We start from the raw sequence: 27367 nt of genomic DNA on the forward strand, positions 1-27367 counted from the left end.
AACAAGCCCAACAAAGTTGATACGACAACGACAATTGAGCTACATGTAACACACTGAAACCACAAGATCCCTCATTTTAAGGTCTTGTTACACTAAAAGACCCATCGCCAATCAACAAAAGGATAACATTTCTAGACATTCCAAATCCGTAGATTAGCGTAGCGTCATGCCGAAACACCTTCGGGTCCGCTTTATAGACCATTTGACTATCCTCCTTTCCCGCTAATTGTGTGTCGGATCAAAGTGTGTCTGTTTTTTTATTGACACGGTCCATTTATTGTCTTTTGGTATCGCGACTCAAGTCTATAATAATAGATGACACCGGAAATAACTAAGGGAGATAGGTAAAATATATATAGCGGCAGGTGTGAAGCATGTGTAATTTTCAAGAACATAACACACATGAGTCCCTACAAGCATATACATGAGATCATTCAATTGCGATGTCCTCAAAGCAAAAGCGGTGAATGTTTCTCCATCGCAAGGATTGGCGGCATCAAATCCAAGGATCGCATCCGCGGGGAAAACTACGAATTTATCTGTGCTTTTTGCCAAATTATTGAACGCCCCCACCCCACACCCCCACCCTACCCTACCCCCTTGTGTTGTGTTGTCTTGTGTTGTGCGTGTCACCTTTGATTCTTCTCTCCCTTTCTCAAGTTGCGTACCACTTTTCTTCTTTTGTAGGTAGCGACCAGCCTCTTCCCATATCTGCCTCGGCGGGATGCCAGCCCAGGCCCATCTCATCGCGTACATATACGGACACACGCGCTGCGCCGTGCAGTGGCCTGATCACTTCAGCCTGTAGCTAGCAACAACCAAGGCCGAGCTCTCTCGGCACAGCCAGAGCAATAATTCCGCATGGTGGGCATGAGCGGCGCCTATGGTGGCCACAGCAATGGCGGCGAGAGCCGGGCGCCCAAGGAGGCCGTGGTGGTCAGGGCGCCCAAGGAGGCCGTGGTAGTGGGTGCGCCGCCGCCGGGGCCGCCGGAGATGGAGATGGCGGGGGTGGTGCACAAGGTGGCGGCGCAGCCGGCGCAGAGCACGGCGAGCAAGATGAAGGGCAAGGTGAAGGAGACCTTCTTCCCGGACGACCCGTTCGGGAGCTTCAAGGGGCAGCCGCTGCGGGCGCAGTGGGTGCTGGCGGCGAGGTACCTGTTCCCGGTGCTGGAGTGGTTGCCCGGCTACTCGCTCTCCCTCTTCAAGTCCGACCTCGTCGCCGGCCTCACCATTGCCAGCCTCGCCATCCCCCAGGCATGTCTTGCGCTCGATCTCCGCTCACTGATTAATCACTCCCGCTCAAAAGATTAGTTGCTGCAGTTTCGGTCTAAATAGTCTTTACGAATGAGGTTTGCGTTTCCGGTCGCACGTATAATGCATCCAAATGAGATATTTAGGCTGCAGTATTTGGAAGCTAGCCTGTGCGACGGTGCATGGTCAATCAATCTCCGCGCGCGTACCAACAACCCGTGACCAACCGCGCTGATGGTGCTCTCCTGTTTGTGTTCTTGGCAGGGTATCAGCTACGCGAAGCTTGCGAACCTGCCGCCGATCATAGGCCTATGTACGTCTCGTATACACATACATGCTTTTCTATTTATACCTAGCGTGTACGCGTACGTGCAAATGATTAACTGTACGTATGTACGTGTGTGTGCGCAGATTCGAGCTTCGTGCCGCCGCTGGTGTACGCGGTGCTGGGGAGTTCGCGGGACCTGGCGGTGGGGCCGGTGTCGATCGCGTCGCTGATCATGGGGTCGATGCTGCGGCAGGCGGTGAGCCCGTCGGCGGAGCCCATGCTGTTCCTGCAGCTGGCCTTCACGTCCACCTTCTTCGCCGGCCTCGTGCAGGCCTCGCTCGGCATCCTCAGGTACGTGCGTACGTACGTGGCCTGTCGGTCAGCTGCCGGCCACGTCTCTCTCATAGTCTCATGTGTGTGTGTGCATGCACCGGGACTGACACGATACACGATAACAATGGATGTGCTTGTGTAGGCTGGGGTTCATCATCGACTTCCTGTCCAAGGCGACGCTGGTGGGGTTCATGGCGGGCGCGGCCATCATCGTGTCGCTGCAGCAGCTCAAGGCGCTGCTGGGCATCGTGCACTTCACCACCCAGATGGGCATCGTCCCCGTCATGGCCTCCGTCTTCCAGCACACCAACGAGGTCCGGCCATCTCTCAACCGTACACATGCATATGCACACGTACGTGCACGGTGCATGCCTAGCTAGATAGCTAATGTTTTCTTTTGTGCATACGTGCAGTGGTCGTGGCAGACGATACTGATGGGCGCCTGCTTCCTGGCGCTCCTGCTCGCGGCCAGGCACGTGGTACGTACTATCCCGCCACTGTGGTGCACCGTTGACCAGCGCCGAAAGGCACCAAATGCTGTTTCTGCTCTGCTCCAACACGCTTTGTCTCCTCTGTTACGTTACGTACGTACGTTCGTCGTGCACAGTTGACCGGCGCCGATCGGCCTGCTGCCCTACGCGCCAAAACGCCCAAATGCTGCTGCTGCTGCTGCTGTGTTCCGCTCTGCTTCAAGACAACTTTATCTTCTCTTTACTTTATATTTATTCATATCATTATTGCGTTGTCCGTGTACCAGTATACGTCGTACGTGCAGCTAGCTGTGCCTGTACGTACGTGCCGTCGGTCGGCTGGGCTAGAAAATTCTAGGAACGCCGGGTACGTGCCAGGCCACATATGTACGCATGTGGTCGTAGTCGTGGTCGTTGATGATGCGAGATGCATATCTCACTCCGTCCACGGGAGGACGATAGGCACGTAGATGTGTACAATACGGAGTAGCACCCGGTGAACGGATGGATGCACGCCTCCGGCAGTGTTTTACTTTACCCGCAATATATATAAGATTTTTGATAGTTGACAGGGGGAAAAGGTTAGTAGTACGGGTCGACGTCGTGTTCAGAAAAGAGACCGCGGGAGAAAAGGCGGGCGGGCGGTGACTTGTCACGTTCGATTCGCGACGAGGTGGACAACACCGGCCAAGTGGTCATCCGCAGTGACGAGGGACGTTCACTGCTGCAACGTTGGACCATTGTTTCCACTCCCAGTCCCAGCTACTGCGACCTTCACTTCACTGAACCTGCAGCATTCTAATCTCAGCTGCACAGCTGAATCACTGAAGCTATATATACTTCTGCAACCTACAAAGTCTCAACTTTGCTCTGTACTTCTGCAGTTACATTTTTTTCAGCACTGACCTCTTTCCAAATGAAATACTGGTTGGGAATAGCAAAGCCCTTGAGCCACACTTTTAATAGCCAGTGCTGGTGGCAACCCTGTCCAACTCGGTTCATTCTCAACTGCTTTTGCTATGGGTTGGTCAGTTGATGTACTCTGAAACTGACAGACAACTTTTCATTTCTAAATCAAGTCTGCATTCTTGCTGTATGACTGAACCCATGGGTGCTGGCTTGAGAAATCAAGCTCCCCAAGCCCACAATAGTGCAACTGCTACTGCTTGATCTATATATATATATGCTAGCTCTAGTCTAGAGGAGTAGTGTTGCGCCTCTCAAGGCCATACTCATTTCGGTTCCTCGGCAAACAACAGAAAAAAGAAGAAGAAACTCACATGCGCAACCTGCAAAGTCTGAACTTTGCTCTCTACTTCTGCAGCTACATCTTCTTTCAGTACTGACCTCTTTCCAAACGAAGATTCGTCGAGAATAATAAAAGGTCTTGAGCACTTCAGTAGCCAGTGCTGACAACAGCCCTGTTTCACTCTGCTTTTGCTCGGAAACTGACAGCCGGCCGGCCTTCCATTTCCAGAACCTAAAATTAAACCAACTCACTCTTGCAACCGTCGAGCCTAGCTTAGCTAACTCCTGCAGTGCTGCTGGCAACCTTGTCCAGCCCGGTTCATTCTGAGTAGTAGTAAAGTTCTTGAGGCATCCTGTACTTACCTACTTTGATAGCCGGTGCTGATAGCAAGCCTGCCTATCTCACTTCATTCTTGACTGCTTTTGCTATGGGCTTGTCTATGCTGAAACTGGTAGAGAATTTTCCTTTTTTTTGTTACAACCTAAAATCAGATCTGTTTCTTATCCTGCAATTACTGATTCTGACTCCTGCACTCGTACTTACTCGTCTGATATTCTGCGTGCGGGTGTGGATGCAGAGCATCAGATGGCCAAGGTTCTTCTGGATCTCAGCGTGCGCTCCCTTGGCGTCCGTCATCGTGTCCACCCTGCTCGTCTTCCTGTTCAAAGCGCAGAACCACGGCATCAGCATCGTAAGAGATCAACAAAGACTGAACAATTGTTCATATTTTTTACAACTGTGTCATGCAACATGATGGCAAACAACAAATATATGAATCTTTTTTGCCGCAGATTGGTTCGCTCAAATGTGGCCTGAATCGCCCCTCATGGGACAAACTGCTCTTCGACCCGACATATCTTGGACTCACCATGAAGACTGGCCTCGTCACCGGAATCATCTCCCTTACGGTATGCTACATATGACCCTCACACTGCACTAAAAAGATTCACCGGAAAAAAAAACTCTAACACACTTCAAATTGGAAAACTAAAAAAGCGCATCAAATTGGAATTAAGTAGCTGCAATGTATTTTTCATAGCCAGTGCCACTGAAACTCTGAAGTGCCCTGAATTTTGCTCTGACAGGAAGGAGTAGCGGTTGGTAGGACGTTTGCTTCACTCAAGGACTACCAGGTGGACGGAAACAAAGAGATGATGGCCATCGGGTTGATGAACATTGTGGGCTCATGTACATCGTGCTATGTGACAACAGGTAGCCTACATTTCTGGACTTGAAATAACCTCCAATATCCTCTTGCATTCCTTGTAGAGAAACTGAAGGATCAATACCTGCGTAGGAAGGTTATTTTTTAGATAATAATAGAAGGACAAGCCTCCCGGGCTCTGCATCATACGATGCACACAACTAGAGGTCCAAAGCTTGATGGCTCTCTATTATTTCTAACAGGAGCATTCTCTCGCTCTGCTGTGAACCACAATGCCGGCTGCAAGACCGCCATGTCCAATGTGGTCATGGCGCTGACGGTCATGGTCACGCTGCTGTTCCTCATGCCATTGTTCGTATACACGCCTAATGTTGTCCTTGGAGCAATCATCATCGCTGCCGTCATTGGCCTGATCGATCTCCCTGCTGCGTACAACATCTGGAAGATGGACAAGATGGATTTCCTCGTGTGTCTGTGCGCATTTGCTGGTGTCATCTTCATCTCGGTCCAAGAAGGCCTCGCGATTGCGGTAACCAACATATTGCTTATTTTTCTATAGAGGAAGTTGCTACTTTAATTGCTTGGTAGTTACTGAAATTTATCAAATATGCAGGTTGGTATATCGATATTTAGGGTATTGATGCAAATCACGAGGCCAAGGATGATGATTCAGGGCAATATCAAGGGAACAGATATTTACCGGAACCTCCATCAGTATAAGGAGGCCCAAAGAGTTCCTGGGTTTTTGATATTGACAGTTGAGGCCCCCATAAACTTTGCAAACACCAACTATCTGAATGAAAGGTAAAAAGAAACTCCTATTACTGGACAGAAATGTTGAAGTCAAACTGCGGAATAAGTTACAATGCAATACTTCCATTTGTAGGACTAAAAGATGGATAGAGGATGAAAGTTCTTCAGGGAATAAACAAAATGAACTCCGTGTTGTAATCTTGGATCTATCAGGTTAGTGACCCCCGAGATTTTTGTTTTGTTCGCTTCACATTTTAGCATTCTTATTCGTATTATTTAACTCAAGTTCAATAAACCATATGGATGCACCTCAGTGTTAGCTTTCTACAAGTAGCTGAAAGCATGGTTGCAACTAAGTGTTAGATCAGGCCTTAAAAATGATATATTCAAATTAGTTGATGATGTTTATCAGAAATGTAGTGTTTTCACTGACGCATCATACATATTTTCCCTTTTTCAGCTGTCCCTACAATTGACACAAGTGGCATAGCATTCCTCATTGACCTAAAGAAATCAACAGAGAAACATGGCCTAGAGGTATACTCATCATATATATGAAAAGTTAATATCTCTTGTTCACAAGCTATCAGTCAAGTTATGTGACAAATTTACCTTTTTCTCTCCCTTCGCAGCTTGTACTTGTGAATCCAACTGGAGAGGTCATGGAGAAAATACAACGAGCGAATGATGCACACAATCATTTCAGGCCGGACAGCCTGTATTTGACCACAGGGGAAGCAATCGCTTCACTTTCTGGATTTGCCAAGATGGCAACACCTTAGAGTGGTTTTGCTGAATTGCCATTTTGATCATCTGATTGCAATGTTAAATTTGCATTGCCTTCTCATCAGTGAAAGTGCCTGCAACAAAGCATTTCACAAGTTTGTTTGTAGCTATCTTCAGTGCCCTTCAAGTCTATGTGATGGAAATTAGGTGCTTGAAATATGTACATTCATGGTTTCCCATCAACATGAGTTCTCGCAAACTTTTGAACTTCGGTGTCAAGAACTAGTACATGTTTAACTGTAGAAACTGTAACCGAATTACCTTTATTTACTTTCACATGGTTCTACATGACCCATTAGCATAGATCATACATACATAGCTATAATTCAGAGTTCCCAATTGACACTTGATATACAGTATGACACCAAACTAATAATAGTAACAGCAACACTACACCATGTAAGCAAAATCATCTTGGAATTTCAGATGAATGGATGAACTCTTTTTCCAAGCTGTACAGCCTAGTTCCTTCGCTGCCTTTGCTTCCCTTGTATGACTGAGCATTTATAGCACTCTGGTTCACTCTTGTGATCTGAGAACTGAGATTGACCTTTAAGTTCTGCACATCTTCAAGTGTTGTCTCCACTTGTCTCATTGTAGGCCTTTCTTCACCTTTTAAACTTAAGCATGCTTCTGTGAGTCTTGCAATCACCTCAGCATCTTCAGCCCCTCCCTCCTCAACAATTTGTGTATCTAGAATATCTAAGAATCGATTATCCCTTATAAGTGACACAAAATGAGATGCAAGGCTTGTGCTTTCTGACGAATGAGAAGAAAAAACTGGTGTCACCCTCGTCAGTAGCTCTGCTAGGATAACACCAAAGCTGTAAACATCGCTCTTCTCCGTGAGTCGACTGGTATAGTAGTATTCAGGATCAAGGTGACCATAAGTTCCTTGGACGGCTGTAAGTATTCCTGTCTCATCTATTGCAATTGACCTTGAAGCTCCAAAATCTGATACTTTTGCTGTTAAAGTATCAGTAAGCAATATATTTGCGCATTTGATGTCCCTATGGTATACAGATATGGAAGCAGCAGAGTGCAGATATGCAATAGCCCTTGCAGTTTCCAATGCAATTTTCAATCTATCTTTCCATGACAAAGGGTTCTCACTTTGGACATGGAGATGATACGATAGAGTTCCATTCGATATGAACTCATAGACTAGTAGAGGAACTTCTGTCTCGAGGCAGCAGCCAAAGAGCTTCACCACATGCCTATGGTTTGTCTGTGAAAGTATGACAACCTCATTTATGAACTGGTCGATTTCCCTTTGAACTACAATTTTGGCCTTCTTGATGGCCACAACACGTTGATCAGATAAGATGCCCTTATAGACTGTGCCATGCCCACCGCCGCCAAGGATCCGATTATGGTCAAACTTGTTGGTTGCTTGCTCTAGCTCTTCTAAGCTGAAAATTTTCATCTTTTCGGCTATATCTTTGTTCGAAGAGATTAACTGTTGCAGAAGCAATCCATGGTTTTTCTTAAAGAACTTCTGTCTGAACTTCTTGGCTCTTTGTTTCTTGAGTTTTTTTGTGACTTGGGCAACACCTAGGACTGAAAACAGTAGGCTAAAACCAGCAGCAATTGCTATTATGGTAATTAGACCTGCAGAAAGCAAACGTAAGAATGATAGAACAGTATATGTTTTGTTCACTTCAAGAAATCAAGCTGCTGCATTGAATCTGTTTCAGACTACTCAACTATACCATAAAAAAGGTTTTCTTGGTATATAATATCTACTAGACCATTCATATTGGAAGTACTTTATAGTCATTCTTTTGTTTCTTTTTGTTATCCATGTCTGACTGATCAACAATCCTACTGATGCTTTGAGTTAGCATTAGAAATAACTAACTGTAAAAAATTTCTAGTAAAACTTACCTGTATATTAGTTCAGGGGCAAAAAACTAAACTCACAATAGTTGACGAACAAAACATGGACTTTTCTCTTTGTAATTGTCACCAACAAAAGCCTTATTGAGTGTGTTTTCTGTACCTGGTAAGTTGATGATTCTTTTCTTTGCTGAGCATCGGTATGTCCCTGGCATATTGATGCAGGTCCCATGGCAGGGATAAACACCTGGCTGTAGGCACTCGTCGATATCTGAAGGAAAAAAAACACTGTTGGAAAGCAAGGGGGTTTATAAATTGAATAGAAAAAACTAAGATAGCACACGTGCATGTTCTCTCGTAACGTTATAACTACCGCAAGTCCGCAACTATGTAAAGTAGAACCCAGCAGAATCTACAAGTAACATACCTTGGCACCCATCAGTGATGTTAGGGGTTGCCCTTGTATCCTCGAGTCTAGTATCAGAGTAAAGGATAGTAGTTGAGTCTAGTTTTTTTTTTTGGCTAACATAGTGTACATAGGTTCTTACAGGTTGGCTGCGCCCCCTCCTCGAGTTTAATTCAAATTCCTTTCCAAGATTCCAAGCAAGGAACCTTGAAACGACTACCAATAAACCGTAGTGACCAGTGGCGGAGCTTGAGCCCAAATCATGGGGGGGCATGGGCTGAAGGGGAGGCAAACATAACAAATTTCAGCTTATTTTTTATGGAAAATAGGCCTAATACCAAGAAACATATGCATGGTTTCTTGTGAGCTAGGGGGGCCATGGCCCAGGTTGGCCCCCATGAAGCTCCGCCACTGGTAGTGACTAAAGTTGCAGGGCAGAATTTCTTTAGCAGGATGGCATGTTATATTGGGAAGATGAAATTTCATAGGTAAGACAGTCTTAGCTCTTACTAGAACACACAATAATCTTTGCTAAAGTGGTTGAATTGCCTCATCTTTTGAGTTTGACATAACAGACCACATTTACTACATGGTGACTGAACTGGTTAATGTGATCTTCTTGTGTTACAAGGGAACTTAATGGATGAAATTAATTTTACTTCATACATTATTCTTATCTATTAATTCACATGTTCTAACTTAACCCCCACAAAAATAGAAGCTCCCTTTTCTCTCGGAAGAGATTCTAGGATTGAATTTCCTTTTAGAGGTTATTATTAATTATCATGAGATTTGCTTACCATCAGAGCCCAAACTCATGAGTTTTAATTTATACTCTCCCACACAAATATAGATATTAGATACAGTAAGAAGTGTCAGCCACTGGATGGAAAATAGGGGGAGGTGAGTGTGTAGCGGTACCTTGGCATCCCTGACGCATGTAAGGATTGCCTTCGTATCCGTCCAAGCAACTGCACCTTATTGCAAATCCATTAACGTAGGTAACGACGCTGTTCAAACTTAGGCATCTCCAGTGAGAGACATTAGGATCGTAGAACACTATATCACGGTCTCGGTCTTGTTCCAGCCACCAAATTAATACGGTGCGTACGGCTACGGCGCTTAGACTTCCCCAATGGTGGTCATAAGAACCGAAGGTGTTATTAAGCATCATCCCCGCATTCCCGTTGAACCACTCGCGATCGACTATGAACGCGGCCACCGACTCCGACGGTGTGTCCCATGCTGGGTACACGACCTCCGTATCGTGCACCAAATGCTTGAACATCACCTGGTACACGGCCTCTGTATTGTCCAAATCACCCTTGAACATCGTCCGGCAGCAGCCAACGCCCGAACACGAGGTGTACTCCTCAGGTTCGGTGCCCGGAGACCTATCGCACAGCGCGGCACAGGCACTGATGTGCTCCGGAGCGCTGCGAAAAGGGTCTGGGGCAACAAGGTAGCCGATGAAGTTGCATCCGATGACCACGAATACGTTGTGCTCCGACGACACGGCGAGCTGCTGCCCACTGGTACCCGTAAGGCCACCGACCCACGAGCCATTGGAGTTTACGAGAGATGGCGTCCGTGTGCCGTTTCTGATAGGGTCGGACCATGCAGCGCGCACGGTCTTGCTCTGGACACGCACCGTGCCATCCGCCAGGGAGATGGCGTCCACCTCCACGCCATCGCCCAGGAGCAGCTTCGGAGGGTGGCGTGTGTGGTCGCAGGTGAGGTTGAAGCCCGCGTGGAAGCAGCCTTGCCGGAAGCCGAAAGGGTAGGGGACGGTGACCCTGCCGCAGGCCTCCGGGCAGCCAGGCAAAGCTAGTGGGACAGCGGCGACTGTTGCCACGATGAGCTCAAGGGCCATCAGCGCTGGCATGACGAGCTTTGCTTGTGGCCTGCGAGATACAGGCTTACCGGAAGTTGCATGAGCAGACATGGTGTTGCTGTTAGGTTGGCTTGGCTTGGGAACTAGCTAGGCAATGGTGATACTCGTACTAGTAATTGATCTCCTCTATAAGTTGTGTAGAATACCTTTCATCTTTCTAAGTTGACTCAGCTCAAACATGTCTATTTAGTGCTACAAGGAAAACTCTACCGTAGCAAGAAGGGAAGGGGAAACGAGTGTGGCATAACATAATCAGTGATGTGACAATTTTCGGGTTTACATGGAAGCTCGTGTCCAATTTGTCTATGCGAATAGTGATGGGAGCATCGATCGCTATGCCGGTCACTTGGTCGTCGCACCGTGCCATCCAGGGCATGGAGATAGATACCCCATGTCCTATGCTGATCCTATGCACTATGCCTATAGTGATCTCGGCCACAGGTCTCCACGCAACCAGCCAGTGGCAATTCGAAAACCTCGAGAAAAGGAAATTACCTCAATGCTTCTCAGCACCCGCCTAGGCGCCATCGACCTCCTCTCTGCGGTGCGGGGGCTCACCTGAGCATTTCATCAAACAACTCGCCTGCCCAGCCAAGATCCTCGCCTAAAACTCGAATGGCCTCACGAAAGGGATCGATGTGCAGCTGCGCCACCGGATGCGTGCGTACCCGCAACGCTCGCCGCGCTGGCCTGCCGCCGGCAGCCAGGCGCTATGCCGCCGACCAGGCCCCAATCAGACGACCGGAGCTGCATTTTCTTTCTCCCTCAGTCTCCGGTGCTCTCCCGCGACTGACTAGGCGCTGTATGGACTGACCAACCTGCTTAAAAGCCCACGTCTCGCCAGTACCGATTACCGGCTAGCAGTTCGCTAGCTGCCGCTCATGTGGCTCTAGGTTCGTACTGATTCAGTTTTCTTCATTTTCTTTTGTTTTGTTTTTCCTCTTTTCCCTTCTTACTTTAGTTTTCTTCATTGGTTCTCTTTGGTTTTTCTTTCTTTCTTCATTGTAATTAGGTTTTATGGCTTTTCTTTGTTTTTCTAATTTCTTTGTTGGTTTTATTAGTTCTTTTAATACATGTCTATCTTTTTGCAGTACATAATTTACATTCTTAGCGCACACATGAAACATTTTTTTAATACAAGTTGGATATTTTTAAAATAAATGATGTATATTTTTCTTAAATACATGAACAAATTTTCAAGTACACGTTATGCAGTTTTTAATAGCAACAAACATCCTTTTTAAACTACACAAACATTTTTAAAATTTTATAAATATTTTTAAACACATGAATATTTCTTAACATATCACATACATTTTTAATGGAAATAAACCTTCTTTAATCTACGTGAATACTTGTTTCCATTGTACAAACATCTTTTTAAATGCCACTGACATTTTTCTAAATGCAGGAGTATATTTTTAAAATATCATCTACATTTTTGTATTGATACGAAATAATTTTTTACATTGTGTAGACATTTTTTCAAAACATTCACATACATTGTTTTTGAAGCACAGGAACATTTTTTCATTGTCACGAACAGTTTTCTTGAAAGTTATCAACATTTTTTAAACTCCGCTAAAACTTTTTTATACTATCTTAACATATTTTAAATTCGTGATTTTTTGAATATCTAAGTAAATTAATATTTTCAAATATATGCATTTAAAATATAAATAAAAGTAAAAAAGAGAAGAAAAAAAAGGTAAAACATAGTTAAGTGATGTTAGTGTGGCGACCCACGTCCTTACTAGGCCAACCCACCAGTGGCCTGTAGCCTGCTCGCGGGTGAGGCAACCGTTTGTCGCTATAAGCGAGACATAAACACGCTTCGGCTGAACTGCTGAAACTGCAATTCTTTGTGTTCATATTCAGGTTAAAGATTATTATTCTACGAGCTTGTAAGATCTGGTCATCTTAACTTTCCAGAACTTCCCGTAAATCTCAACCAAAAATGCTAGACTTATGGAATTAGCCTACACAAAGATCGCCCCCCTTGATTATACTTTCTGTAAACCTGCTCCCTAATTTCAACCCGGCCCCTGCCGATTTCAACGACCCATCTGCTTTCTTCCACATCAGGTCATAAGTGAAAGGGTTTTTATAATTTATACCACTAGTTGTGTTCCACTGCTCAGTTTGGCCATCAGAAGTCACAACTACTAAAAATGTCATCGTTCCGTGAGATGCTTGCTCAAAAATGCCATTAGAAACCTTAAAAACGCCATTGTTCCATTAGATGTTTCCTCAAAAATACCATTAGACATTGTTATTGCCAGGTCAAACATGTTGACCATGTTATATGACCAAAATACCCCTGGACCCACATGTCAGTTTCTCTATCTCATAATGATAATTGTGAGCCACACTTGTCAGGAGTAAGCAAGCGAATAATTCTACAGGAAAATAAGAACCGTTGTTGGGATCAAGTGGGACCCACACATTATCGTAGTGAGATAAAAGGAGTGCTGACATGTTGGTCCATGGGTATTTTGATCATTGTAACATGATAAACAAACTTTGAGCTGACAGTGATGGTGTCTAGTGCCATTTTTGAGCAAACGCCTAACGGACCGATGGATGTTTTGAGCAGTTGAAATTTTTAGTGGCAAAACTGAGTAGTGAGAACATAACTAATGCCATAAATGATTAAAAAAACTAAATGAAATTTTATAGCCCCTCCTGTAAGTGTACTATTATTATTTGCAAGCTCTTATTTTCTTTGTGAATTGTATGTTTGTAATCTCTTGGATCAATGTCGAACATCATATTCTACAGGTTATGTAACATATGAACCCAAAAACACACTAAAAATTAAAAAATATATGAACATTGCAAAAATAAGTGTAATTTAGGAGACTGGAAATTTCAAGCCACTCCGAACTAATGAGGCTGATCTTATATATGCAACACTAAATCCATATTGTTCATATTAAGCTCCACCAAAATAAAGTTTTGAATCCTTTCCTTTTATCCCACCATTATGGAGTTTCCGATTTAATGTTTCTTATGTACGATCAAAACTATTACATATCAAAAGCCAAACATAACTTGTATGGTGATTTCATCAATTTTGATAGTCCATGACTCCAACCTCCCGTGGGCGGATTGACAAAGTCTCATCGTGGCTCCTGGCCCCCTGGCATCATTGTCTCGTGGGCGACTCGGGAGGGCTAGAATTAAATTAACACCGTCAGGCTTCCATCCTTGCCCCCCCTCCCCACCTGCCCACCTGCCAGCAGTGGCGGCGCAGATCTTCTATAGCCTACTCTTCCTTCCTGTTGTTAGATCCACTGGATCGGGTTAGGCTAGAGACTCCGGTAGACCTACCTTCTGCCTGGCCTTGCGGGCTCGAACCAACAGCCAGATGATGTAGCGGCCGGTGATGGCAGAGAGTGTGGCAGCGGTGGTGGAGCTTCCCATGAGCACCGTGCTAACCCTAGATCGGTAGGTAATATCGGTGGGGGATTGTGGCAGCGATTAACCTCGTGACTCGTGCCGCAGCCCCCACCTCTGTTTATATAGCGCGGGTCATAGGGGCCCACAAACCATATGAGGGTTGGGCGCCCCCGATCAGGGTGCAGATCTAAGGGCCCGGTGGGCCGTTGGGCCCACACGGAAGAGATCAACCTAACATTCTCCTCCTTGATCTCAACTTTACTTTTAACCTTATACTTTCTAGTTTATTTGTTTCATCACATATTGGTATATAGAGCATGTCTCATTGTCACAGCTTACTTGCCGATAGAATCATACAGCTACAACATACGTTTTGTTCATAAACAAATTATGTTCCTTTTGGGCCTATCCAGGAATCATAAGGCTTTCTCCTAAACCCATGCCGGCTAAGTGTTCCTTGAACACATTGGGTGGTAAGCCTTTCGTTAGTGGATCCGCAAGCATATCCTTTGTCCTTATATGCTCGAGACTTATAGTTTGATCCTGGATTTTATCTTTCACAACATAATACCTTATCTCTATTGTTTTTGGCAGCATTACTCGACTTGTTGTTGTGAGCGTAAAATACCACGGGTTGGTTGTCGCAGTACATCATTAGTGGTTTGTGAATACAATCTACCACTTTCAAGTCGGGTACAAACTTCTTTAGCCATATCGCCTGCCCCGTGGCTTCGAAGCATGCTATGAATTCTGCATACATCGTGGATGATGCAACTATCGACTGTTTGGAGCTTTTCCACGAAATAGCTCCCCCAGCGAGAGTGAAGACGTATCCTGGCGTGGATTTTCTATCATCTCTGTCCCCCGCAAAATCTGTGTCTGAATACCCTTTTATCTCTAGGGAATCACTTCTCCTGTAAATTAGCATGTAGTCCTTCGTGCCTTGCGCATAACACAATGCTTTCTTTACCATCTTCCAGTGCTCCATGACTGGATTCTCTTGATATCTACCGAGTACCCTGGTGATAAAAGCTAAGTCAGGGCGAGTGCACACTTGTGCATACTGTAAGCTGCCAACTACCGAAGCATATGGTACTGCTTTCACTTGATCGATCTCGTACAAGTTCTTGGGACATTGAAATTTCCCAAAACTATCGCCCTTGACTATAGGAGCAGGTGTGGCTTTACTCGCATGCATGTTATACTTTTTAAGAACCTTTTCTAAATATGCTTTCTGCGAAGACTCCATTGTTCCTATCTCGGTGAATTTCTATGCCCAAAACATATGATGCTTCACCAAGATCTGTTATGTCAAAATTTGAGGATAAGTATTTCTTTGTTTCTTATAGTAGACTAACATCACTACTAGCAAGCAGGATATCATCCACATACAAGGTTAGGAAAATATATTTCCCATTTTTAAACTTTGCATAAATGCAATTATCCTCAATATTTTCTTCAAATCCAAAACTTTTAATCGTTTGATTAAACTTTAGATACCATTGTCAAGAGGCTTGCTTTAATCCATAAATGGATTTCTTTAGGTGGCATCCCATAGTTTCCTTGCCTTCCATGATAAAACCCTTGGGGTGTTTCATGTAGACCTTTTCTTTTAAATCACCATTCAGAAATGTCGTCTTAACATCCATTTGATGTAACTCTAAATCAAAATGTGCAACTAATGCCATTATGATTCTGAAGGAATCCTTACATGAGACGGGAGAAAATGTCTCATTGTAATCTATCCCTTCTCTTTGTGTAAATCCTTTTGCCATGAGTCGTGCTTTATACTTTTCTATATTTCCTTTAGAGTTATACTTAATTTTGTAGACCCATTTACAACCTACTGTTTTGGCTCCTTTAGGAATTTCCTCTAAGTCCCAAACATCTTTGGAACTCATCGATTTCATCTCGTCTTCCATTGCCTTCATCCACTTCGATGAATGAGGGCTTCTCATGACTTCTTCATATGAGGTGGGATCTTTTTCCATATGAACCATTTCTGTGTTATAAACTTTAAAGTCAGTATAAATAGCTGACTTTCTTGGTCTTGTAGACCTTCTAAGGGCCTCGTTTTCTGGCACATTCTGTGCCTCAACTTCTGGCACTTCTTCTAAAATTTGTTGTTGCACCTCCCTTTCATGCTCAACAACGGGTTCAGTCGGCTCCTGACGGACAGGTTCCGGGTCTACCCCCATAGTTGTCATGGGTGGAGTTGCAACTGGTAGTGAGAAAAATGGCTCCTGAATCATCGGATTAGGTGCTGATACGTCCCCGTCGTATCTATAATTTTTGATTGTTCCATGCCAATATTATTCAACTTTCATATACTTTTTGGCAACTTTTTATATTATTTTTGGGACTAACATATTGATCCAGTGCCCAGTGCCAGTTCCTGTCTGTTGCATGTTTTTGGTTTCGCAGAATATCCATATCAAACGGAGTCCAAACGGGAAAAACGGATGGAGCTTATTTTTGGAAAATATGGAAAATTCGGAAGGAAAATCAACGCGAACCAGTGCCCGAGGTGGTCACGAGGCAGGGGGGCGCCCCCCCTAGGGCGCGCCCCCTACCCTCGTGAGCCCACCGTAAGGCGGTTGATGCTCTTCTTTTGCCGCAAGAAAGCTAATATTCGGAAAAAAATCACGGTGAAGGTTTCAGGCCAATCAGAGTTACGGATCTCCATATATATACGAAACGGTGAAACAGAGCCAGAACAGAACGCGGAACCAGAGAGAAACAGAGAGATAGATCCAATCTCGGAGGGGCTCTCGCCCCTACCATGCCATGGAGGCCAAGGATCAGAGGGGAAACCCTTCTCCCATCTAGGGAGGAGGTCAAGGAAGAAGAGGAAGAAGGGGGCTCCTCTCCCCCTCTCCTCCGGTGGCGCCGGAACGCCGCCGTGGCCATCATCATCATCACCGCGATCTTCACCAACACCTCCGCCATCTTCACCAACATCTCCATCACCTTCCCCCCTCTATCTACAGCGGTCCACTCTTCCGCAACCCGATGTACCCTCTACTTGGACATGGTGCTTTATGCTTCATATTATTATCCAATGATGTGTTGCCATCCTATGATGTCTGAGTAGATTTTCGTTGTCCTATCGGTGGTTGATGAATTTCTATGATTGATTTAATTTGCTTGTGGTTATGTTGCTGTCCTTTGGTGCCCATCATATGAGCGCGCGTGTGGATCACACCATAGGGTTAGTTGTATGTTGATAGGACTATGTATTGGAGGGCAAGAGTGACAGAAGCTTCAACCTAGCATAGAAATTGATGCATACAGGATTGAAGGGGGACCAATATATCTTAATGCTATGGTTGGGTTTTACCTTAATGAACATTAGTAGTTGCGGATGCTTTCTAATAGTTCCAATCATAAGTGCACAGAATTCCAAGTCAGGGATGGCATGCTAGCAGTGGCCTCGCCCACATAATACTTGCTATCGGTCTAGTAAAGTAGTCAATTGCTTAAGGGCAATTTCGCAACTCCTACCACCACTTTTCCACACTCGCTATATTTACTTTATTGTTTCTTTATATAAATAGCCCCTACTTTTTATTTACGTACTCTTTATTATCTTGCAAACCTATCCAACAACACCTACAAAGTACCTCTAGTTTCATACTTGTTCTAGGTAAAGAGAACGTCAAGCGTGCGTAGAGTTGTATCGGTGGTCGATAGAACTTGAGGGAATATTTGTTCTACCTTTAGCTCCTCGTTGGGTTCGACACTCTTACTTATCGAAAACTGTTGCGATCCCCTATACTTGTGGGTTATCAAGACCTTTTTTTGGCGCCGTTGCCGGGGAGCAATAGCATGGGGTGAATATTTTCGTGTGTGCTTGTTTGCTTTATCACTAAGTAATTTTTATTTGCTGTTCTTAGTTGTTTTCTATCTTTAGTTATGGGTAGGAAACGCAAAATACCAAAAAAATTAGTTGTACCTACTGAACCAATGGTTGAAGAACCACTCAAAATCTATCACACTGCTGAAGCTTATTACTTGGATCATCTTCGATCCCTATGTGCTCGTGTTGAAACCCCAACTAGCTTAGTTGAGGGCAAATCCTTAGATGAGCATTCTTGTTATGTGCGACACCGTATATCTAAAAAAGGGAAACTATTATGGGGGTCAAATTCAACGTTTGCAATGCTATGCTTGGAATTTATGTGAAATATATGATTTTACTTGTTGTTCTGAAAACCCTAAGAAACACCTTCCCTACCAATGTGAGTTTATTGATAATGGAATCTTATCTTCATATGCTAAGGGTGTTTATAATTACTATGATGTTCAACAAATTGAAGAATTTGTTGCTTTTAAGGGTGATTTTGAAATTGCTTCTTTGATTGAAAAGTATGATGCTACTCTTTACAAATCTGAAAATTTTGCCATGTTTAAATATTGCTATGATAATTATGCTTCTAATGCCTATGTTGAACTATATATTGAGGGCTACTCCGCTGTCCAAGAGGAAACTAATATTTTGCAGGAGTCTATGGAAGAAGAAATTGATGAAACTGTGAGCTCATTGGATGAAAAAAATGATGAGGAGAGCGAAGAACAAAAGGAGGAAGAGCGGATTGATCACCTGTGCCCACCTTCTAATGAGAGTAACTCTTCAACTCATACATTATTTAATTCCTCTTCGTGCTTACCGAAGGATGATTGCTATGATGACTGTTATGATCCCATTGATTCTCTTGAAATATCCCTTTTTGATGACGCTTGCTATGCTTGTGGCCAAGATGCCAATATGAATTATGCTTATGGAGATGCACTTGCTATAGTTCCTTATGTTAAACATGAAACTGTTTCTATTGCACCCACGCATGATAGTCCTATTATCTTTTTGAATTCTCCAAACTACACTATATCGGAGAAGCTTGCACTTATTAAGGATTATATTGATGGGTTGCCTTTTACCGTTGCACATGATGATTTCGATAAATATAATATGCATGTGCTTGCTGCTCCTACTTGCAATTATTATGAGAGAGGAACTATATCTCCACCTCTCTATGTTTCCAACATGATAAAATTGCAAGAAACTGTTTATACTATGCATTGGTCTTTACTAGGTGTGCATGAATTGTTCTTTTATGACATGCCGATGCATAGGAAGAGAGTTAGACTTCGTCATTGCTTGATATATGTTGCTTTGTGCTCACTACTAAATTACAAATCATTGTTAATTAAAATTGGCTTTGATATACCTTGGGATCCGGGTGGATTCACTACTTGAGCACTATATGCCTAGCTTAATGGCTTTAAAGAAAGCGCCACCAGGGAGACAACCCAGAAGTTTTAGAGAGTCATTTATTTCTGTTGAGTGCTTTCATATAGTTTAAAAACAACAAAAATAAAGAGGGGAACCCAAAACTTTTTCTAAAAGAAAAGTGAAAGTGAGAGAGACGAGCATTGTGAAAGTGGGGGACGTCCTTGAACTTTGTTCATGCCCATGGGAACTTTGTGAATCTTGATTACAAAAACTTTTCAATAAAAATAATTATCCCCTTGTACAATTCCATTGTATTATAAAAATAATGTGCCAAGGTTTGCCTTTAGGATGTTTACATTTGCTTGATGGTTTGTACGGTGCAGGACAGAAACTTTGGCTGTAGTGCGCGATGTTACATTTTTAGCTGGAACGTTAAATGGTTCTGATTCTTTTTGAACTGTCTTCCTATACAAATTCTTTATTTTTCCTAATTTTGGTAGAATTTTTCAAGTATCAGAAGTATGGTGAATGTTCAGATTATTACAGACTGTTCTGTTTTAGACAGATTCTGTTTTTGATGCATAGTTTGCTTGTTTTGATGAAACTATCAATTTATATTAGTGGATTAAGCCACGAAAAAATTATATTACAGTAGACACAATGCAGAAACAAAATATGAATTGGTTTGCAATAGTACTTAGAGTAGTGATTTGCTTTATTATACTAACGGATCTTACCGAGTTTTCTGTTGGAGTTTTGTGTGGATGAAGTGTTCGATGATCGAGAAGGTTTCGATGTGAGAAGAAGGAAGAAAGGCAAGAGCTCAAGCTTGGGGATGCCCGAGGCACCCCAAGTAAATATTCAAGGAGACTCAAGCGTCTAAGCTTGGGGATGCTGGGGAGGCATCCCCTCTTTCTTCAACAAATATCGGTATGTTTTCGGATTCGTTTCGTTCATGCGATATGTGCAAGTCTTGGAGCGTCTTTTGCATTTAGGTTTTTCTTTTTTCTTTTTATGCACCATGCTGGTATGAGATAGTCCTTGGTTGATTTATATAATGCTCATTGCACTTCACTTATATCCTTTGAGTATGGCTTTATAGAATGCTTCATGTGGTTCACTTATATCATTTGAAGTTTGGATTGCCTGTTTCTCTTCACTTAGACAACCGCCATTTGTAGAATGCTCTTTTGCTTCACCTATATTTGTTAGAGCGTGGGCATATCTTTTGTAAAAAGAATTAAACTCTCTTGCTTCACTTATATCTATTTAGAGAGATGACAGGAACTGGTCATTCACATGGTTAGTCATAAAATCCTACATAAACTTGTAGATCGCTGAATATGGTATGTTTGATTCCTTGCAATAGTTTTGCGATATAAAGATGGTGATATTAGAGTCATGCTAGTCGGGTAATTGTGAAATTGAGAAATACTTGTGTTGAGGTTTGCAAGTCCCGTAGCATGCACGTATGGTGAACCGTTATGTAACGAAGTCGGAGCATGAGGTGTTTATTGATTGTCTTCCTTATGAGTGGCGGTCTGGGACGAGCGATGGTCTTTTCCTACCAATCTATCCCCCTAGGAGCATGCGCGTAGTACTTTGTTTCGATGACTAATAGATTTTTGCAATAAGTATGTGAGTTCTTTATGACTAATGTTGAGTCCATGGATTATACGCACTCTCACCCTTCCATCATTGCTAGCCTCTCTAGTACCACGCAATTTTCGCCGGTACCATAAACCCACCATATACCTTCCTCAAAACAGCCACCATACCTACCTATCATGGCATTTCCATAGCCATTCCGAGATATATTGCCATGCAACTTTCATCATCATATACATGACTTGAGCATTCATTGTCATATTGCCTTGCATGATCGTAAGATAGCTAGCATGATGTTTTCATGGCTTGTCCGTTTTTTGATGTCATTGCTACGCTAGATCATTACACATCCCGGTACACCGCCGGAGGCATTCATATAGAGTCATATCTTTGTTCTAGATATCGAGTTGTAATATTGAGTTGTAAGTAAATAAAAGTGTGATGATCACCATTATTAGGACATTGCCCCAGTGAGGAAAGGATGATGGAGACTATGATTCCCCTACAAGTCGGGATGAGACTCCGGACGAAAAAATAATAAAAATATATATATAAAAAAGAGAAGGCCCAAAAAAACAAAAAAAATGAGAGAAAAAGAGAGAAGGGGCAATGTTACTATCCTTTTACCACACTTGTGCTTCAAAGTAGCACCATGTTCTTCATATAGAGAGTCTCTTGAGTTGTCACTTCCATATACCAGTGGGAATTTTCATTATAGAACTTGGCTTGTATATTCCGATAATGGGCTTCCTCAAATGCCCGAGGTCTTCATGAGCAAGCAAGTTGGATGCACACCCACTTAGTTTCAGTTGGAGCTTTCATACACTTATAGCTCTAGTGCATCCGTTGCATGGCAATCCCTAGTCACTCACATTGATATCTATTGATGGGCATCTCCATAGCCCGTTGATACGCCTAGTTGATGTGAGACTATCTTCTCATTTTTGTCTTCTCCACAACCACCATTCTATTCCACCTATAGTGCTATGTCCATGGCTCACGCTCATGTATTGCGTGAAAGTTGAAAAGGTTTGAAAACGTCAAAAGTATGAAACAATTGTTTGGCTTGTCATCGGGGTTGTGCATGATGTGAATATTTTGTGTGGTGAAGATGGAGCATAGCCAGACTATATGATTTTGTAGGGATAACTTTATTTGGCCATGTTATTTTGAAAAGACATAATTGCTTGGTTGGTATGCTTGAAATATTATTGTCTTTATGTCAAAAGATAGATTATTGCTTTGAATCACTCGTATCTTAATATTCATGCCATGATTAGACATATGATCAAGATTACGCTAGGTAGCATTCCACATCAAAAATTATCTTTTTTTATCATTTACCTACTCGAGGACGAGCAGGAATTAAGCTTGGGGATGCTGATACGTCTCCGTCGTATCTATAATTTTTTATTGTTCCATGCCAATATTATTCAACTTTCATATACTCTTTGGCAACTTTTTATATTATTTTTGGGACTAACATATTGATCCAGTGCCCAGTGCCAGTTCCTGTCTGTTGCATGTTTTTGGTTTCGCAGAATATCCATATCAAACAGAGTCCAAACGGGATAAAAACGGACAGAGCTTATTTTTGGAAAATATGGAAAATTCGGAAGGAAAATCAACGCGAACCAGTGCCCGAGGTGGTCACGAGGCAGGGGGCGCCCCCCCTAGGGCGCGCCCCTACCCTCGTGAGCCCACCGTAAGGCGGTTGACGCTCTTCTTTTGCCGCAAGAAAGCTAATATTCGTAAAAAAATCATGGCAAAGGTTTCAGGCCAATCGGAGTTACGGATCTCCATATATATACGAAACGGTGAAACGGAGCCAGGACAGAACGCAGAACCAGAGAGAAACAGAGAGATAGATCCAATCTCGGAGGGGCTCTCGCCCCTCCAATGCCATGGAGGCCAAGGACCAGAGGGGAAACCCTTCTCCCATCTAGGGAGGAGGTCAAGGAAGAAGAGGAAGAAGGGGGGCCCTCTCCCCCTCTCCTCTGGTGGCGCCGGAACGCCGCCGTGGCCATCATCATCATCACCGTGATCTTCACCAACACCTCCGCCATCTTCACCAACATCTCCATCACCTTCCCCCCTCTATATACAGCGGTGCACTCTCCCGCAACCCGATGTACCCTCTACTTGAACATGGTGCTTTATGCTTCATATTATTATCCAATGATGTGTTGCCATCCTATGATGTCTGAGTAGATTTTCGTTGTCCTATCGGTGGTTGATGAATTGCTATGATTGATTTAATTTGCTTGTGGTTATGTTGCTACCCTTTGGTGCCCATCATATGAGCGCGCGCGCGGATCACACCATAGGGTTAGTTGTATGTTGATAGGACTATGTATTGGAGGGCAAGAGTGACAGAAGCTTCAACCTAGCATAGAAATTGATGCATACGGGATTGAAGGGGGGCCAATATATCTTAATGCTATGGTTGGGTTTTACCTTAATGAACATTAGTAGTTGTGGATGCTTGCTAATAGTTCCAATCATAAGTGCATAGAATTCCAAGTCAGGGATGACATGCTAGCAGTGGCCTCTCCCACATAATACTTGCTATCGGTCTAGTAAAGTAGTCAATTGCTTAGGGGAAATTTCGCAACTCCTACCACCACTTTTCCACACTCGCTATATTTACTTTATTGTTTCTTTATCTAAATAGCCCCTACTTTTTATTTACGTACTCTTTATTATCTTGCAAACCTATCCAACAACACCTATAAAGTATCTCTAGTTTCATACTTGTTCTAGGTAAAGAGAACGTCAAGCGTGCGTAGAGTTGTATCGGTGGTCGATAGAACTTGAGGGAATATTTGTTCTACCTTTAGCTCCTCGTTGGGTTCGACATTCTTACTTATCGAAAACTGTTGCGATCCCCTATACTTGTGGGTTATCAGGTGCACGCACCCTCTTCTCCTCAAGATTAATTTTCCGAACTACCAAGCTCCCCCTCATCATTTTGTCCTCTAAGAAGACTGCATGTCTCGTTTCTACAAACTTTGTATATCTGTTTGGGCAGTAGAAACGAAAACCCTTTGATCTGTTTGGATAGCCAATGAAGTGACAACTCACTGTTTTGGGATCTAACTTTGAAATGTTTGGATTAAACATTTTGGCCTCAGCAGGGCACCCCCACACCCTGAAGTGTTGTAGGGAGGGCACCCTTCATGTCCATAGCTCGTACAGTGTTTTGGGCACCGACTTGCTTGGTACTCTATTGAGAATGTGAATGGCGGTTTCAAGCGCCTCCATCCATAATCCCAATGGCAAGTTGGAATAACTCATCATGCTGCGCACCATATCCATAAGTGTACGGTTGCGCCTTTCATCTACTCCATTCTTTTCTCCCAGAGTGGGATACATTAAAAGCACATGAGTTATCATATCTTTCTTTTGCCAGAATTTCTCCCGCCATACGGGATTTATGACATAATATTATGTCAGCTTTACCCATTATGCAGGTATTTTTCCAGAATTTTCCCGCCATGCAGGTTTTATCATAATCATCTTTTCCCGGCATGTGGGTAATTCCCTGTAAGGGAACATAAATGCCAGAATTTGCTCTTTTGACTGCATATTCAATCATCAAATTTAGGAATATATCCGAATGCTCTTTGACACACATGCTTGATCCGACGTTGGTCAAATTAAACACGCATGTTGCTTGAAAAAACTTCTTCATAGAGAGTACATGAAAGACATTCATCAACCAAGACTCTCAATGATCTATTTCTTTTCTTTTGATGCCATTCTTTAGAGAGAACATACTCCCTCACGTTATGACCTTTCTTTCTAATTTCGGGTCACAAGTACCCAGCCATTCGCTTTCACGAATGAAAGCATGAAAAACATTTAGTCTGAGAAAACTTAGCCAATAATGAACAACAATGGGCATAAAAATAACCCTACGTTGGTCTGGTTAAAAGAAATACACATTAAAATTTTGAAACTTTCTTTTATATTCTAAATCACCGTTGTGGCAGAATTAGAATAAACATCATGCTTCTACATTAATTCCATATCACCGTTGGGCGGAAATGGAAATAATGCATATAATTCATAAACAATGTGATGATAGTATTTCTATTAAACAACTTTGCTAAGAAATAATCATCATCATCAACTTTATTGCAGCAGAAACAAGAAATATACATTTCTCTTGCTCAAGAGCATTTCTTGAACTTTATCTGTTCTCTGAAAATTGATCACTTTGATACAAAAATTATCAGAGATTTAAGCTTTGAACATAAGACTCATAGAATTATAGCACTGTTATCATCAACGTTGGTCAGAAAATAACAATACCATATTTTAACTTTAAAACAAATATCTTTTTTTTGTCATAGCAGAAACTATGTGCATCTTATTCCACCCACAGGGAAAAAAACATTGCTAAGAACATTTCTTCCAATTAAATTTTCCCGTTGGTTCCAATTTAATTGGAGGATAAAACTTTTACTTTGCAGTGGAAACTTTACAATATTCTATTCAAAAACAATTCTGTACTCTTTTACTTTCTAGGCAATTTTAACCGGTTGGTTAGAAAAATGCATTAGAGAAGCAACAATTTAATATTACTTTAGTTCTATTCACTTTTAAAAGAGCACCTTTAAATTTCAATAATAAAACATGATCATGTTATTTAACAACTTTGGTCATAAAAATAACATAATCATATTCATTTTAATAATCACTTTAACATGCTCTTAAAAAATAATACTATGTAAACTTTTATTTTCTTTGTAAAAGAGCACTAATTATTTACGCAGTGGAAAATCATGAATAAAATTTCACGAACTTTTACTCTTTACAGAAACTTTTCTATTACCGAATAAAAAAATCATGAACTTTATTATTTTCTTTATAAAAATTCATGAACATTTCTTTTTCTGAAAATTTGCTATTCTCTGAAAAAACAGAAAATAGCTGTAGCAGAGCCCAGCGCGCTCGGCCCGCAGAGGAAAAAACCGGCCCACGGACTGGCCTGCGCGCCGCCCGCGGCTGTGGCCTCGGCCCAGCGCCAGCGCTCGCGCCGCTGCCGCCGACCTCGTTCACTTTCGGCCCAAGAGCCCGCAACCGAGTTAGGGTTTTAATCCTGGCCGTCCACCAGATCGTATGGTCACCCGGGGTCCTCGCTGGATCAAAACCAGTCCCCCACTCTCTCTCCCGAAGGAAACCCTAACCCACTTTTTTTCTCCTCCCTCGTCTGCGTTTCTGGTCGCAGCTGCGGGGCTCCACCGGCCGCCGGCGTCAAGCCACCGTGCCGCACCACCGCGAGCTCTCTTTCCCCTTCTGTTCCTGCCCACGTCTTGTGGCAGGGCGAGGGAGAGAGGGACGCAGCTGCGCCCTCCTCGGTTCCCCACGCGCCTCTCTCTGGCCGACCGGCCACCGAGCAGTGCTGCCGACAGCGACGGCGGGCACCGCGCCGAGCGAGCCGCCTTCGCTTTCCCTTCCGTCCTTCTCTTTATCCTTCCTTTTCTGCTCATCTACTACCGCATACAGCGACAGATAGAGAGAGATCCGGCGGGTTTCCGATGCGGCATCGTGGCCATCCCCCTCGCCGGCTGCGCGTCCACCTTGCGGTGAGCGCGCCGCCGTCGAGCGGTTTGGTTGCGGTGTGCTTTGCCCCGTTGTGGGGTTGGTTCTTCTTCCCTGTCATCTCGGCTTGCCGATGCACGACGGGATCGAGAGGAACAGGCGCGGCCAGAGTGGCGGCGCACTTTTCTTTGCCCCTCGTTTTCCCTCTTTTCATTTTGGGGTTAGGGTTCTTGGGGTGGGGAGGAGACTTTTTTTCTCTGATTTCTTTTCTTTTCTGCCGAAGATCTTAGCCTTGCATGGCTCTAATACCATTGTTAGATCCACTGGATGGGGTTAGGCTAGAGACTCCGGTAGACCTACCTTCTGCCTGGCCTTGCGGGCTCGAACCAGCAGCCATGATGATGTAGCGGCCGGTGATGGCAGAGAGTGTGGCGGCGGTGGTGGAGCTTCCCATGAGCACCGCGCTAACCCTAGATCGGTAGGTAATATCGGTGGGGGGTTGTGGCAGCGATTAACCTCGTGACCCGTGTCGCGGCCCCCACCTCTTTTTATATAGCGCGGGTCATAGGGGCCCACCAACCATATGAGGGTTGGGCGCCCCCGATCAGGGCGCAGATCTAAGGGCCCGGTGGGCCGTTGGGCCCACACGGAAGAGATCAACCTAACACCTGTGACTCAAGCGCGACTGCTGATTGATGTTCATCGACTTCGACTATGTCCTCGACGTTTTCAACATTACGATGAGTCAAACCACTGAATCCAAGAAGAAGACTATTGAGGATGCTCCCGTTGCCACCGCTACCGTTTATCCCTCTCTTGTTTATTCCTATTTTAGTGGTACGATCTGTTTACATAGATGTTTATGCTCTGTGTGTAGTACAACACATGCTGGCACGGTAAAATATCACAATGAGGTTAACACTGCTAATGTCATCATCATGTTTTGTTCCTAGATTAAATCAATTGAAAATTTGGTAATTTAAACAACATGTTATTCCAATCTTAGGTCCAAAAAATGTGAACGACAGCAAAAAAATCATAGCAGTAGAATAACTTAGGAATCTCCAAATAATTGTAAGGACAGATAAAAATATAGGTAAATAACTGAACAACACACCACCGTGATTTAATACCAGCAGTAGGCGTATATGGACACTTTC

At 43.5% G+C, this 27367-nt stretch overlaps 2 protein-coding genes across 3 annotated transcripts; one reads left to right on the forward strand and one right to left on the reverse strand.

Annotated features, from left to right (window-relative positions):
* The first annotated feature begins 742 nt into the window (after nt 1–742).
* Nucleotides 743–6482, forward strand: LOC125540015 (putative sulfate transporter 3.3). The gene is made up of 13 exons (XM_048703582.2): nt 743–1254; nt 1516–1564; nt 1663–1870; nt 1995–2166; nt 2266–2331; nt 4149–4262; nt 4363–4479; nt 4657–4783; nt 4979–5265; nt 5350–5540; nt 5623–5702; nt 5950–6026; nt 6122–6482. The coding sequence occupies exons 1-13, from the start codon at nt 862–864 to the stop codon at nt 6269–6271; spliced, it is 2031 nt and encodes a 676-aa protein (XP_048559539.2). The 5' UTR covers nt 743–861; the 3' UTR covers nt 6272–6482.
* Nucleotides 6483–6513: 31 nt separating this feature from the next.
* LOC125540014 (putative wall-associated receptor kinase-like 11) lies at nt 6514–11629 on the reverse strand. Of its 2 annotated transcripts, none has more exons than XM_048703581.2 (3): nt 9442–11629; nt 8278–8385; nt 6514–7886 (listed from the first exon to the last, which is right to left on the reverse strand). In XM_048703581.2, the coding sequence occupies exons 1-3, from the start codon at nt 10463–10465 to the stop codon at nt 6685–6687; spliced, it is 2334 nt and encodes a 777-aa protein (XP_048559538.2). In that variant the 5' UTR covers nt 10466–11629; the 3' UTR covers nt 6514–6684. The 2 variants fall into 2 exon arrangements, with proteins under 2 accessions (XP_048559538.2, XP_087401231.1); XM_087545105.1 differs by having other exon boundaries at nt 10910–11607.
* Nucleotides 11630–27367: the final 15738 nt, after the last annotated feature.

This window comes from Triticum urartu, chromosome 2A, assembly GCF_056163025.1.
Source record: "Triticum urartu cultivar PI428250 chromosome 2A, HENAU_Tu73, whole genome shotgun sequence".
NCBI classification, from domain to species: Eukaryota; Viridiplantae; Streptophyta; class Magnoliopsida; order Poales; family Poaceae; genus Triticum; species Triticum urartu.

Bases quoted from the DNA above. Each gene is read 5' to 3' on its own strand.
- LOC125540015 (XM_048703582.2), top strand. From the start codon at position 862: ATGGTGGGCATGAGCGGCGCCTATGGTGGCCACAGCAATGGCGGCGAG. The intron at 1,565-1,662 runs GTACGTCTCGTA...GTGTGTGCGCAG, and splicing joins GCCGCCGATCATAGGCCTAT to ATTCGAGCTTCGTGCCGCCG. The intron at 2,332-4,148 runs GTACGTACTATC...GTGTGGATGCAG, and splicing joins TGCTCGCGGCCAGGCACGTG to AGCATCAGATGGCCAAGGTT.
- LOC125540014 (XM_048703581.2), bottom strand. From the start codon at position 10,465: ATGTCTGCTCATGCAACTTCCGGTAAGCCTGTATCTCGCAGGCCACAA. The intron at 8,386-9,441 runs GTACCGCTACAC...TTTTTCCTTCAG, and splicing joins CATGCGTCAGGGATGCCAAG to ATATCGACGAGTGCCTACAG. The intron at 7,887-8,277 runs GTACAGAAAACA...TGCTTTCTGCAG, and splicing joins AAGAATCATCAACTTACCAG to GTCTAATTACCATAATAGCA.